The 16,284-nt window shown below is 37.3% G+C and overlaps 1 protein-coding gene across 1 annotated transcript in view; it reads left to right on the top strand.

Annotated features, from left to right (window-relative positions):
* Nucleotides 1-16,284, top strand: part of cd109 (CD109 molecule) — a 127,280-nt gene that overhangs the window by 83,296 nt on the left and 27,700 nt on the right. Inside the window, exons 18-24 of the mRNA XM_039748031.1 lie at nt 1,831-1,951; nt 2,802-2,919; nt 3,002-3,115; nt 10,234-10,452; nt 11,661-11,805; nt 13,891-14,067; nt 14,581-14,662. Coding sequence (XP_039603965.1) covers nt 1,831-1,951; nt 2,802-2,919; nt 3,002-3,115; nt 10,234-10,452; nt 11,661-11,805; nt 13,891-14,067; nt 14,581-14,662 — 976 coding nt within the window. The remainder of the gene's footprint in view (nt 1-1,830; nt 1,952-2,801; nt 2,920-3,001; nt 3,116-10,233; nt 10,453-11,660; nt 11,806-13,890; nt 14,068-14,580; nt 14,663-16,284) is intronic.

A 16,284-nucleotide genomic window follows, 5' to 3' on the forward strand; every position in this document is an offset into this window, starting at 1 on the left:
ATAGATTAATTAGTGACTTATTTATATATATATATATATATATACATATAAATATACAATATATGTATATATCTATACTAATAAAAGGCAAAGCCCTCACTGACTGACAGATATACTGACTGACTGACTCACTCACTCATCACTAATTCTCCAACTTCCCGTGTAGGTAGAAATTTGGCAGGCTCATTCCTTACAGCTTCCTTACAAAAGTTAAGCAGGTTTCATTTTGAAATTCTACACGTAACGGTAAATCCTACTTACGTACATATATACGGCCATAGCCTGCAGCTCGGTCGCCGTGTGAGGTGGAGTTGCGTCCCCCATCACCACGCCTCCCACATAGTTGGCTGCCTGCCTATATTGCGTCACCCATACCCGTGCCTACCCATATAAGGCCGTCCGTCAGCAGCAATCCAATAGACAGTCTGCCGCTAAATATTCTCAGGCAAATCAAAAAGTTAATACAGGGAATGCCTGTTAAACATCTTAGATTCACGAGTAGCGATTTCCTTTGTAGACATATCAATAGGAAAGCAAGGTGTAAAACTTATGTTTAAATTAAGTTCATAGACACGGTGCCGCTGGCATTTGTCATGCCAAAGACGAATATGATATTCGCGAGATACAAGTTTAATGAGAAGACACAGGGTATAAATGAGACATTTGATCACTTTGTAATGGAGTTAAAATTGCTGGTGAAGGACTGTGCTTATGCAAACGAAGATGAGACGGTCAGGGATAGAATAGTGTTTGGCCCAAACTCAGCGAAAGTGCAAGAGAAACTTTTAAGTGCCGGGTCTTAGCTAACATTAAATAAAGCCGTGGACATCGCAAGATCACACGAGATAGCACAACCACAACTGAGAACATTCGGTGCATGTACTCTGAGCGGCTCATGTGAACTGACTGTGAACGCAGTATGCAGACAACAAGCAAGAGCTCCAAGAAGCGCTGAACAAAAAACGCATTACACAATTGAGAAGGCAGCAAAAGAATATGAAGCATGTGACGCGTTCAAGCATATTCATAAGTGCAGGTACTGCAGAAACAAAGCACACGGTGGAAAAAGTCAATGTCCAGCTAAAGGAAGACAGTGTAAAAAATGTGGTAAATTGAACCACTTCGCTAAAGTTTGCAGGACTGGGAAAGGCAAACCCGTGTATGCAGTGTGTGATGTCTCAGATAAAGAGGAAGACAAGCTGTTTGTTGATGCAGTAAGAAAGGAACAACCCTCTGAAACTGAACAAGCCTTTGTAGACATATCAATAGGAAAGCAAGGTGTAAAGCTTACGTTTAAATTAAGTTCATAGACACACTGCCGCTGGCGTTTGTCATGCCTAAGATGAATACGATATTCGCGAGATACAAATTTAAAGAGAAGGGTATAAACGAGACTTTTGATCACTTTGTCACGGAGTTAAAATTGCTGGTGAAGGACTGTGCTTATGCAAACGAAGATGAGATGGTCAGGGATATTCACAACTTAATACCGGGAATGCCTGTTAAACATCTTAGATTCATGAGTACTGATTTGGGTAGTGAACACTTCGATGAATGAAACCTGTTATCTTTACAACAGTTGACAAACACAGAATATAACTTGAACACAACACATCCTCCAAATACGAACCTGATTGAAATAATGATAATCAAATCCTTGATGACAGCAACACTCATAACAGTGACAAAAAAATTACATTGACAATCATGTTACGTTATTTTTAAAATGTTTCCTTTTCTTTTTCATAACTTCTTTAACACACTACTTCTCCACTGTGAAGCGCGGGTATTTTGCTAGTACAGTACATATTTCCTTTTTTTATTTATCAGCTGCAATGGATTATGTGTTTGCTGCCACTGATAAGAGTCTTCCTGAATCATCTACCACAGAAACAAAAACAATCAGGAGCAATTTCCCCGAGACCTGGATCTGGAATGTAACATATACAGGGTAAAAAATAACAATGAACACTGGATTATTTGCTATATACTTAGATTTTAGAAAATGAAAAGAAGTAATATGTAGAAATGAACCTATATTTGTTTACTTCTTTTGAGATATTTTATGAATTTCTGTAGTAAAAAGTTTATCATAATGTCATTTTATTTGTCCTCTGTTTTTTAACATCCCAATACCATGTGTAATATTCTCCATAATTTTAAATACAATTAAGGCACTCCTCCATTCAGATATTTACTGCTAAGTCTTGGCTGCTAACCTCCGTATAATAGGATAACCTTACACAAACAGTTCAATTTATTCTATGTATTTCTATATATTAACTTACTTGATTGTATTTTACTTTTTATCAATCAATTGCCATATTTAAATAATTAAAAACTACCTAACTAAAGGTTAAATTAAATTGACAAATAACAAAAAACCCACTGTCTGTCTCACACATTACGTTTATATAAATTCCATAAATGGCCACAAATTTGTCTAGCAATGCATGTGATGCTGTGCATATTACTATTTTCAAGCAAAGCCAAGCAAAATATTTCATTAAAATTTAATGTGTCAAACCAATTTATGTTTTCTCATTGTTTTGTAGTGTAACTGCCTTTTTCTGTTAAAGGTTTTGTATACTTTGCTGTTCTTTTCTATTTGCCTTTATATTTGAAGGGAAGTTATATTACTTTTTAAACTATCAATTTGCTTCAGCTAAGAGCAGGTTCCTAATAAGTTCAATAAAACACTTATACTATACTTTAAATAATCTGCAATAGTTTAGTTTTCATCAGCGTTACATGTCATTTTATAATTCAATTTCTTTACTTTGCTTTGTTATCTTATGAAGGGCCTCAACAACTGTTGACATGGATGTGGTTGCTCCTGACACTATCACTTCTTGGATAGCCAGTGCTTTTGTTATGTCAGAAAATCTTGGTCTAGGTCTGACTAGCATTTCAGAAGAGGTACAGAATAGTTTCCTGGACAAATATTTAGTTTTGTTTATAATTTGATTTTGATTTACAAGTGCTTTTCTTTCTTTTGCAGCTGGTGGTTTTTCAGTCATTCTTCATATCTCTAAATCTCCCATACTCTGTTATAAGAGGAGAAGAGCTTGTTCTTGATGTAATCCTCTTTAACTACCTGAATCATTCCATAGAGGTAATGTAATAAAGTTTGAAGGATTTTGTGAGGGCAATGGCTTTAGAGGTACTGTAGTTATCAATGAGTATTTTCCATCCATCTATCCATTTTTCCATCCATCCATCCATTTTCCAACCCACTGAATCCAAACACAGGGTCACGGGGGTTTGCTGGAGCCAATCCCAGCCAACACAGGGCACAAGGCAGGAACCAATCCTGGACAGGGTGCCAACCCACCGCAGGACATACACAAACACACCCACACACCAAGCGCCAATTTAGAATCGCCAATCCACCTAACCTGCATGTCTTTGGACTCTGGGAGGAAACCCACGCAGACACGGGGAGAACATGTAAACTCCACGCAGGGAGGACCCAGGAAGGGAACCTGGGTCTCCTAACTGCGAGGCAGCAGTACTACCACTGCGACACCGTGCCGCCCATGAGTATTTTTCATCTCTTATTAACCCATTTTCAAATTCACTTAATCCATCCGAGTTTCAGAGCAGCATCAGGCTCTAGGCACAAACCAACATTGGATAAGGCAACAAGTTAAATGGGAATTGTATCATAAAAACATTTTTAAATGAGTAGCATTCTCATTACTTGAGTATCCATCTGCTATATATCCATTCTCTCTTTTAATATTCACCTAGCCAAGTTAAGGTCATAAAAAGCACAGTTGGAAACTTGTTAAGGGTAAAGCATTAGGAAGTTTTTCTTTACATAGCGAACCACAGACACTTGGAATAAGCTACCAAGTAGCGTGGTAGACGGTAGGACTTTCAAAACTCAACTTGATGTTTTTTTAGAAGAATCGAGTGGATAGGACTGGCAAGCTTTGTTGTGCTGAATGGCCTGATCTAGTCTAAATTGTCCAAAAGTTCTAATATTCTAAAACAGTTTTCAGTCGTGAAAAATGGACACAAGACAAGCGAAAAGCTATAAGGAATGTCAGTCCATTACAAAATTAAAATTAGTCAGAGTTTTCTCTACTTTATGAGCACAAATGTAAGACATGTGTCCTTCAATGGACAACGCATGAAAGGTTGGCTCTGTCTTGTGCCTAGTGCTGCTGAGAGAGACTTAAGGCCCCCACAAACCTGAACTGGATTTTGTAAGTTTGAGTTATGTTAGGTTATGCTATTTTTAATGGATAAATAAAACATGTTACAAGACTTTCAGTTCAGGTATACTGTATTAAAAAAAATGGTCAAAAATATGTTAGCATAATATATTTTTTAGAAGGCAGATGTTCCTTAAAATAGCAGTACATTTGGAAGAACAAAATGAAAATGCTCCCTTTAGAACACTGGAATGGAGCCTTCATACTCTAAAATTAGATTGTATCTTTTTTATGGATTCATCTGGATATACTGTATTATTCGCAAAAATAAAGAGTAAAACTGCCCTAAAATTGTAGCTTATGTAGGATTCATTAGTTACCTTCAGTGGTTACTACTTGAAGTACTACAAAAGCTGCGACAGCAAGGCATAAGACCATTACTGACATCCCACAGTTGCCTTTGGGAGTTTCTGCTTGTTTCTTGCTGGTACTCAATGCTTCTCATAAGTTGGATCAAAAGAACTGCTACTAGAATGAGTTAGAAGGACTATAGAAATGTTTTGAAAAACAGTAGCACAAATGCACACAGTGCAATAAATATATAAAAATATATGATACATTCTACAAAGATTAAAGAAGCTAAATTATATCACTTATCACCCAATTTATTTTATCAATTAATTTGGAGAGAGCTTAAGCCTTCGTAATAGCCACAACTTTAATCAGAGATACATTATTAGCTGATTGATTTAAAAAGCAACATTATTACGTTGACTTACTTTTACTATTGTGAACCTTAATAATGAGAAACAGAGACATTGTCCTACTAGAGAATTCTTAATTAATACACCGATCTGGCTTTGGTTTATTTCTAGGGTTTGATGTCATATTTATTTCACTTTCAAAAGCATAGTATAGCAAATTCTGAAATATCCCTTTTGATATGTTTGATGAGTGGCAAAATTGTTAGCGCTACTGCCTCACAGCTTCAATGACCAAGAGTTGTTTCTTGTTCCTTGCACCTCTTTCAGTTTTGCACATTCTCCCTATGTGCAGCTTTTTACATCCATTTTGTAAGGGTATGCATGGTGTGATTAGCTGGAAACTTCAAATGCTCCAAAGTAAGTAAGTAAGGGTGTTTGGTAATGTTCACTGAGATGAGCCACTAACAATCCAAGGTTAGTGTCTGCCTTGCAGCAAATACTGTAGATAACAGCTCTTTGTCGCCCTAAAATATAAAAAATGGCTTCAGAACATGGATATATTCTAATGATAGGAATTATAGATATAGGTGATGAAACCAAATTGCTAGAACCTCATTATATAGTATGAGCATAATTATTAAATATTTTAATAATGCTTTTTGTGAGAATCCCATTACTTATAACATTGATTTTTTTTCATTTAATTTCATAGTTAAAATTAATAGTTGATAATGACACAAATGGGTGGCACGGTGGCGCAGCGTTTTCTAATGTGAAATTATTATGTTAAAAAGATGGTTGTCAAAGTAGTTTAGTGTGTCTTGAGCATTAACAGGTATTGTAAAAGAAGCAACAGATATCATTAGCAGAGTCCCACTGCTTGTTGCCTTATGTAAAATCCCAACGCTGCTGGTTAAGCCCTGTATCTCCTGTGCATGTCCCTATGTTTTAAACTTTGGTGAATATTCAATTCATTTTTGTGCAGTATGCTTGGTCATTCTTTGTGACACACAGATATCCTATTGATTTCAGTGTTACAGCTGTCTTCCCATATCAACACCAGCCAGATATGCTCAAAAAACTACACTCATGCTCATAAAGTAACAAAAAAGAATATGTATGTTCAAAATATGTTTAAAATGACAGGAAAATATTGTCTTTTCAAAGCATATTTTGTAAAGTTTGATAGCATCTGCATAAAAGCTGTCTGATAGCATTTCCTAGGGTGCCATGGTAGAAATAGCCTCATGCTGAAGGTTGACCAAGGCCTCATGCAAAGTGTGCAAATTTCTGTTCATGATAGCCAGTATTCTCTTCTTTGCTGCTTCCTTGAGAGAGTTAAGACTTGTTCTCAGAACAGACCCAGATTAACTTTTTAAGGCTGTTGATATCTCCTTTCCTCATACCACTGCATGAAAGGGCAACCCTTAAAACCACAGACTGATAGAAAACATACAGAAATCTTCAGACTATGCCAAATGACGTAAGCCTTCTTATGAAATACGGTCAACTCAAGCCCTTTCCTTCCGCGGCTTCTGTGTTTACAGCTCAATTCAGGTTCCCTTTCAGATAAAGCCCCCGGTATTTATATTCCTTAACCAGTCAGCGTTTACGTTATAAAGTCCACCATTATCCCATTCATTTTCCAAGCTCTATGTGTTACAACCCACACAAGGTCATTCACCAGGACTGTGCATTCCTCCTCTCCACAGTCGTCTGTTAACCTACCGTTATATTTGAAGTTTGACTTGGATGGAATTTACACAAAGGGAGCTAGGGAGTTTCTCCATTGTTGCTGACAGATGTTCTACAGCCACACAAGATCTGGTCTTCTTTTGAAATCCAAGACACTTTGAAATGTGTTGCAAGAAATAAGCATTACTTAAAATCAAGTCCCTTCTGATATGACAATGGAAGAAATTATCCAATATGAGAGCAATTATATATGTTGTTTTATATAAAGGAAAGCAAATCCGCAAATGCCGCAGCTGTTCATTTCTCAATGGACTTAATTTAAACAGTGTTATGTTACATAGGGGAATGGCCTTTATTTGTGTGAGGCCAATTTAGCATTTAAGACATGTGCAAGGTGCAAGGACAGCTTATGTTTTTCAGTTGACTTTGATTACGGTTCTTATACACTTTGATAGATTGTGTGGAGCTGTGATTCTAATGGGAAATTTTTTTTTAAAAGTAACTTATCTATATATTATTCCTGTAGCCATAAACTTTAAATTGTTTCCTAAAATGTAGATACACTATAGTGAGTTGTATGTATTTCTAGTTTTCTTCTCTTACACAGTTCTTTAAATAAAAACAAAAATAAACTGCATTTCATATCCCTGAAAACTCTTATGTGGATCTCTTACAAGCGTCTGAGAAGCCCGTGATTCACTATATTTTAAAATGAAGACTCTGATCCTCTGACTGGAAACAATTGTGGGCAGCTCCACAAAGAGGTTTTGGGAGTTCAAGAACATCAAACTTTTTCCAGATGGGATTATTCGGGTCACCCTGGAATGGAGGCTATTTGGATTTAGCTAGGGAATGGCTATTGAAAGGAGGAGAAATCTGGAGTGGTTTTACAAATAATACATTTGGGTCAGCTCTGATCTTTTCTCTGCTTTGCTCTTTGTTCAGCCTGCTTTGTTTGTGTGGTCATAACATAAAAATAAATCTAAATCACTGAAATGGGGTCAAGCTTTAGAGGGGGTGACCTGTTACTAGAAGCAGATCTGGCATGAGGCAAATATGTTTTACTGAAACCTGTTTTACACTACCATGAGTTTACTATCCCAGACTCCAGCATGGATGGTTTAACTGCTGGTGTCTACTTTCATAATAGTCATTAATATGTATTTGAGAGAAAACAGTTATTGATTCCCAACAAAGTTACTGCCATACATCCTCATGTCATGTGCACTGCCTTCATCACATTTTTATGTACTTCTGCTGCCAATTTTACCATTCATTTTTTGTCAGATTTAATTATTTGCACATCACCAAGCTGGGCTGCTTGGCTATTGTGCTATTGGCTGCCATCTTTAACTCTTTCAGGGCTGATGTTGACTTTTGTCGAAGTTCAGGGGTAGCGGACGGTAATCAGCTATAAACTGCGACAAAACTCGCCCTTATGTTTTAGTTCAACTCTCTTTGCTTGAAGGAAGGTTAAGTAGCTTTGTTGATTTGACCTTGATCCCCTGCACGTGCGTGAGTAGTGAAGAGCAAACAGCCTCTAAAATGGCATCGACATCTGGCAAGACTAAAGCGAATGTGCAAAGCAAAATGCTCCATGGACGTTTTACGTATTATCGCTGAATCAGACTCTGACTCTTCAGACTCTGTTTGATGAAAGTGATCTGGAGATGGATATCGAAAACAAAAGTGAGGTACCGGCATCGGCCTATCGGTCCCCAGCTGATCGTGGTGCTGAACACGTTTATCTGGCTGATACAACTACAGCAGCGTTTGCCCACCACTTATGATGACAAGAGGTACAAACCATATTGTGTCACACTCCGACTGCCACCATCGGCCACCTGCTGTGCGAAGATAGAGAGGTAGCCGGCCTGCTGTGCATTCCTGCTGACTATCGAGCCACCCCTGCACAGGCACCAACAGCAGCCACAGCACGTAGCAACAAACGTTTCATGTTGATTTATGTGTGAAACCAGTGCATTGTGTGCTTTTCAGAATACAGTACTGAGTTTTTTGGAAAATCTATCCCGCCCTCAAAGAGTTAAGCAGATTTATGTCTTTTTCTAGATATTTTGTCATTCTGCGTTGTATTCGTGAGCATTTCTTTTTTTTACTTTTTGTGTTTATTGGTTTTGCTTACACATATTTTTTACATGGTTTGCCTGTTTTTGACTTTTTCTTTCGCTTTTCTCTTTTGGCTATTATTTTTGGAATGATCATCTGCTGAGGTTTGCTCTTATGACAATGTCTCTGTATCCTCCCGCCTCAATAAATCCTGTTGTTGTTCAATTATATGTTGCTGTCATCCCATTTTCATTAATTTCCCTAAGCCTTCTCCATTGTGCAGGCACCAACTGCTTAACTAGAAATGTCTCACTATAGTGACTGGTATAAGAAACCATCTTCAGCGGTAGCAGCAGCATAGCTTTTATACAGTGTGATTTCCTCAAGAATAAACACTGAACACATTTGATAACATCATCGCTCTCTGACCCTGTACTGTGTAATTCTGTTTTAATAGCTACTATTCCTGTTATAAATGTGGATCTGTTTTAATCTGGGAGATGTGAAGCAGCAGCACTAACAACTAGAGCCCTAGACTGTCAAAGTTTTTTTTTCCAGCACCCCATGATGCTTTGTGAAGCCAGCATGACATCACAGAGCTATAGCAGCTACACACAGAACTTTCATGGATGCATACTGTAAGTGTACTCCACATTACATTCAAATCACTTCCTGATCTACTTCACCCATGGATAATGTTACTGTTGGATTTGCACATCCTATGCAAAAAAATATGTATTTTAAGGGCCACATTAGCTGACCATAATTATAATATTATGAAAATACTTTGTCATTTAGTTTCATTGTACGTTGCATCTTTACTGCTGGATTGAATATGTTATGAGCCTCGCTATGTAGCACAGATCAGGTACTGACAGCCACAACCCCCCCAAGTATACAACACTGATCCCTCACCTCACAGTCTTTCTGGATGTGTTGATATGCAAAGGTATGCATACATTACCTGCCGCTACTCTGACATTCAAACAGGGAAGTGTTGTTATGGAGTAGCACAAACTGATCTTCAAGTCCCAGCAGCCAACTCACCAGCCATACACCGAGTCCATATAAGGGAAGGGGTGCAGGCTGAATGTATGCCCAATTAGCCTAATGCCTAATGGTTCCTAATCAAAACAAACCTTAAATGAGGCATAACCGCTCCCCATCCAGAGTCAGAAAACACATGAGACCATGTTAAATAATAATAACAAAAGATTCATTACTATTTACAAGATGTTTTTTATTTTTTTGGTGGAATGAAAAAATGTGAAGCATCTGCACAGATTGGAAATAAAAGATGCGCCAGCTGTGCCTGATTTACCTATGCTGATGCTTTGCCGTTTTTTCTTCCACAAAAAAGATAGAAAGGCCTTGTAAATAGTCATAAATGTTATGTATTAGTATTATTACTACTGTTTCACAGGGTTTGAGGTTTGTTGCACATGCATAACCCTAACACTACCCCTAACACATACCCCCATCCTTTATATGGACCCAGCGCGTGTTCTTTGAGGGACCTGAAGGTTGGTTTAAAGATAATTTAGGTGACCATTTCAGGTTTATTTATTTTATGACTAATATGTTTAATTTTGTACTTTTCACAGGTGATGGTGAATGTAACACCAAGTGACGATTTTCAGTTTGTGATTTCTTTAAATGACACCACTATGTTACCAAACAGACAAAAAGTGTATATACCAAGTCAGGAAGGTGTAATGGCCAAGTTCCCTGTCAGACCCATTAAACTGGGGGTCATCCCAATCACTGTGCAAGCAGCTTTCTCCAACTCTTCAGATACAGTCATTGAAAAAATCCTTGTCAAGGTATACTCCTTTCTTTTTCTCTTATTTTTAGTTATGTGGTTCCAGTTAGGTACTGTAATATATATTTTTAAATAAATAATATTTTTATTTGACATTTTTAATATTAAAAATTTTGGTGGATTCAATAAACCATTATATATAACAATTGTCTCATTTCTGTTAAGAATTGATCTTTGTCCCTGAGACCTATAGTTTCCTTCCATAATTTTGCTTTTCCAAGTTGCCTGGCTTGCCCCAGCCTATACAGTAAGTTAATGTTTTACATTCATTTAGGTCTCAGATGCCCAGAACAGAATCTCAGGCAGAACTTTTCATGGAAATCCCCAAGAAATTCAATTAAATTTCATTGAACTTATTTTTTATAGCTCTCTAAGTGCATGTTTAGAATGCAGCAACAAATTCACAGGTAAAATACCATTACAAACTTTAAAAATCACTGATTACACTGATTACATAATGAATACACATAAAGGAACAGAATAATTTAAACATACAGTAAAACAAAAAAATTTCAAACTGATTAACATAAATTGATCCTAACTCTAGATGTTCATTAATGTTATCATTGCAATATAGCCAATTGGAAAAAAGGAGTCGAATTCAAAAACTCTGATCAACAGCATCCCTGGAGAAAATAACCTTGTGGATGTCAACAGTCAGTAAAGTGAAAACAGAAAGTCAGACAGATCTGGGACAAATGTACTCAAGACACGCTAATGGGTTACAGTTTTTATGTGGTGCTCTGCAGGTGTGGCCTCAGTCACTCACACACTTCGGGTTCCTATTGACTTTCTTGGAGTTTCCTTCTAGATACTCTGTGGCTTGTCTGCCTAAACAGAGAAAAAGGACAGGGTTTATGGCTTCATTCAATTTTACAACCCTCCGCATGACAAAGTTTGGGCTAAGCTGAAGTCCTCCTAGGAAAGACTGAGATAACATCCTTCACTAAGTTGCATTTCCCAATCCCAGTCTCATAATATGTTTAGACTAAGCTGAACTAGGACTGTCCATGTTGTTTTTAATAAAACATTTTTCCTACAGATTAGAAGCTTGCTGGTGTTTTCAACTTCACTAAAGTCTGTACGAGAATATGCAGCTGTTGTTACAAAATCATTCATGTAAAGAGTGATGTGTCTTTTAAGTAGAATCTACTGTACTTTTTTTTATAGTTTTTAGCATGTATAATAATTTGCATCTCTCTTTCATAGGCGGAAGGCATTCAGCAATCATTTTCACAATCGGTTATTTTGAGTCCTGCTGGAGGTCAACAGCAAAATGTCACCAAAGTTTTAAATTTTACTTTACCTTCAGATACTGTACAGGACAGTGCATCAGCTTTTGTGACAGTTGTTGGTAAGTTTTTTTTTTTATACTTTTCTTGTTCTTGAACATTATGTTGCAGAATATAGCCAAGTTATAATGGGTCTTGAATACACTTAATAATAAAATAATAATACATTTTATTTATATAGTGCCTTTCTGAGGCTCAAGGCACTTCACAGAATTTAAGAAAGAACGGCAGGGTATACAGTATATAGCATTGTACAAACCAGATAAATAAATAAAGAAGGTTAAGACGGTAAATTCAGAGAAAAGCCTAACAGACAACATAATTGATGGTCTAGCACACACACATACAGGTTACATGAGCATCTTGACAGAGAGGTAAACTGAGAGAAGGGTAATAAAGTCAAGTAGAGCTAAAAGCCTTCCTGAACAGATGAGGTTTGAGTTGTTTTTTAAAAGAATTCATGGAGTCAGCTGATCTGATTAATTTCGGTAGGTCATTCCAGAGTCTGGGCGCTATACAGCTGAAGGCCCTGTCACTCATGGAGTGTAGATTAGTATGGGGCACAACAAGATTGCCAGAATCAGAGGACCTTAGTGGGCGGACAGGTACATAGTGATGGAGAAGGTCACTGATGTAGTTTGGCGCAAGGTTATTTAAGGCTTTGTAGGTTATTAGTAGGATTTTATATTCGATTCTGTAAGACACAGGGAGCCTGTGAAGACGGAGCAGGATGGGTGTGATGTGCTCACTGTTGCTGGTTCGAGTAAGGACTGCAGCTGAGTTTTAAATAAACTGGAGTTGTGATATAAGATTAGAAGGGGCACCTGCCAGCAGCGAGTTACAATATGTAACGCGGGATATGATAAAAGCATGGACAAATTTCTCAATGTTAGAAAAGGAGAGGAAGGAGCAAACACATGATATATTACGGAGGTGAAAGTATGTTTCTTAATGTGATTTATGTGGGCGGAATAAGAAAGGGAGGAAACAAAAATGACACCAAGATTCTTTGCAGTAGAGGCAGGTCTGATGAGATTACCGCCAAGATGGACTGGGAACAAGCTAATTTTATTAAGCTGCATTTTAGTCCCAATTTGCAGGAGTTCAGTTTTGTTGCAATTTAATTTTAAAGAGTTCTGTGCCATCAGGTTTTAATTTCACTGAGGAAGGTTGTGAGCTGAGAAAGCTCTGATGAAGTTCACTTTTAACATAGAAATAGAGTTGAGTATCATCTGCATAAAAATGATAACCCAGTCAAAAGCTACGAATATTATGGCCAAGAGGAAGCACGGGAAGACCCAGGACACGCTGGAGGGACTATGTCTCCGGCTGGCCTGGGAACGCTTGGGATTCTCCCAGAAGAGCTGGAAGAAGTGGCGGGAGAGGGAAGTCTGGGCCTCTCTGCTTAAGCTGCTACCCCCGCGACCCGACCTCGGATAAGCGGAAGAGGATGGATGGATGGATGGATGGATATTCACATAAAATAAAAACATTTTAAATACATTGGTATTCTGTTAAATGTGAAAGAATCAAATCTAAATTATTACTAACTGGTCACCATTCACAATGTAGTAAATTTGTATGCATATTGTACTGTATAAGGACACAAACTGAGCACGTTATTAGTAAAATATGAATGTACTAAACAGAACTATACAGAAAATGGAAAGCTAATTCCTCCTGATTCAAATTACTAAAGGCTAGAATTGATGTGTTTAATGCAAGTGAAGTCAGTTCCTTTCTCCTTTTTGGTGTACTTTATATTTTAGGGATATGCTGTCTTCTGTGGAAATATCACTCTGTTCCTTGTTTTCTAATCCTGAATATTACATGTGGCAGGGGTAGCTCACTACTATTTAATTTCTGTTTCCAGAATTAGAACTAATGATTGTTAGAAAACTTAAATGTTTATTTTCATTTTTTACTGATGCTCCGCATGAAGAAAACACTTTGAGCTATTCTGTGATGCTTCCAAAACTTTTTACTCAAAACCCATGAATAATGAATAATTTTATTTTCCCTTTACCTATTCTTTCTTTGTAATAGTCAACTAAGATGTGTAATGTAAGCTGCAAGTACTGTATGTTTAACCAACAAATCTGACAGTAACTTGTTCTATTCCTCTTCTTTTTTTATTAATCACACAGGAGACATTATGGGACCTTCTATAAGCGGGCTGGAGTATCTCCTCCAGATGCCTTGTGGTTGCGGCGAGCAGAACATGATCATGTTTGCCCCCAACATTTATGTTCTCCAGTATTTAATGAATACAAAACAAGTGAACCAAGATATTTTTAATAATGCCATCAGATTTATGACACAAGGTGTGTAAACTGCGAAGGATTTATAAAAGAGTGTTGTTATACGATGTTTTTTTTATTTTTGTTCCTTTACTAGGGATATAGTCCCCTATGGACCTCTAACAGAGAGTGAAAGATGACAGATTTCCTTTACAATCAAGAATGTAAAACTTTGCAGACTTTAAATATTTAATTTAAAGCATGCATTTTTATATTTCAAACAAGCTATTCTTGTTTATTATATACTACTATGTCATTAAGTAAATCTTCACATTTCTTTTGAATATCCCATGTTAAGGTAGTTAATGCTAGTTAAAACTTTTATTATTTTTTTCTAATTCAGCATTGTGATTGTCTGGTTAACAGCTGCAAGTGTGAGGAGTCCAAGACAAAGAAGGCTCACATAGGCCCTCTCTGAACAGTGGGCCAATAAAATAATATTTTTCAATACAAAAGAATATTTTTTTAAGGATTGAGCATATGTTTTCACGTAGCATTAATGCATTCATTTTAAAATATTTCATCTTGGACTTTCAGGCTATCAGGGAGAGCTACGGTACCAAAGAGCGGATGGCTCATTTAGTGCTTTTGGAGATTCAGATTCCTCAGGAAGCACCTGGTATGTCATTATTTTGTTATGGCTTACATAAATGTTTTTGTCCAATATACAGGGTGATCCAGATCTAATTATGCAGATCCAGATCGTCTGGATGACTTTGATTTATGCGGGGACGATTCCAGTTCGGCGCAAAGACGATTCTTCATGTCGTCAGTTAGCACACTTCTCGATGGTCCGGAATTTTTCGGGTGATTTTCTATGTAATAAACTTAATAAGTCATAGTGTAATGAAAATTGCATAATTAGATCTGGACCACCCTATATGTTAATCACTATCTGCATTGGATAGAAGTATCAGTTTACTAATACCTGTAATGATAAAATGCATCAGTTACTTAGGACAAAGTTCAATGTGATATGCAATAAAGAAATGCAGACGATAAAAGGAGAAAAAACTGTTTTCTAAGGGATTAGCTATAGAAATCTCACAAATTAAACTTAAAAGGTGATTGTAGCAAAGTTATAATCAATATGTTAAGCAATCTGTCACAAAATTTTATCCTTTCCTAAAATAAGATAAACAGTGGTTTTAGAGTGGTTGTAATAGAGTAATAGTAATAGAGTCTGCCTACTTAAAGAAGAACAAACATCATCATCTATGGTTTGTGTACCATAGCATTGCTTGGTTCTTTTTGGATCTTTTAATCAGGGGCATAAAGAAAAAAATGAGAAAGTATGTCTGTTTGAAAAGAACAGAAAAACTCTGTGGTTAAGTAAACAAGAAAACTAGGTTTCACTCCACATGGCCAAACCACCTTAGCTGGTTTCTCCTAAGCAGAACACTTCGTGCCTCATAACCAAGTCTTTCTCTTAGCTCAGCATAGATCTTCCACTCATGCCACCTGATCTTTTTCATTTCTGTCCTTTCCAGCTTTGCTTCATGGTCCACGTTCATTGGCCATATTTCACTCCCATAAAGTGTGATAAACTTTTCCCTTCAATAACTGAGAGTCCTCTATAGATATTGGAATTTTCGCCATGTAACTCTTGCCCTAACTTTCACTTCTGTCCCTGTACCTTTATCTTCAGTCAACATATTACCTCCTTTGCCAAGGTTTAAATTTACACATAACAACACCTGTATTGAAACCAACACAGACCTTGAGCCTAGATGAGGCTGATGAAGATGCCACAATGCCCATGGAAAACTTCAAACTCTTGAGCCATTTATGCTTGGTGAACCGCATCTGACAACATATTCAGAATAAAATGCAAATGTGGAGCTACTTGGTCCAAGACTAAAAAAAAAATAGTCATCAGCCATATTACCTGTACTTGATAACACGTCATCCACCTGAAGCTAAGCATGTTTGAGCCTAGCTAGTACTTGAATGGGAAACCATCTTGGGCAAGCTAGAGTTGCTGCTAGAAGAGGTGATGGCGAAGCTAGAAAGAGGCACTTACCTTGTGGTCTATGTGTGGATCCCAATGCCCCAGTACAGTGACAGAGAGACGGTGCTGTAAATATGGTGCCCTTCTTTGGATGAAATGTAAAACCATGGTCCTGACTCTCTGTAGTCATAAAAGATTCCTGTGAGTCTTTTGAAAAGGGTAGGGTCTATCCCAATGTCCTGGCTAAATTTCCCATCATGACCTCATCCATTCTGGCCCGCTAATCATCC

The sequence above is a fragment of the Polypterus senegalus genome, chromosome 3 (genome assembly GCF_016835505.1).
Source record: "Polypterus senegalus isolate Bchr_013 chromosome 3, ASM1683550v1, whole genome shotgun sequence".
NCBI classification, from domain to species: domain Eukaryota; kingdom Metazoa; phylum Chordata; class Cladistia; order Polypteriformes; family Polypteridae; genus Polypterus; species Polypterus senegalus.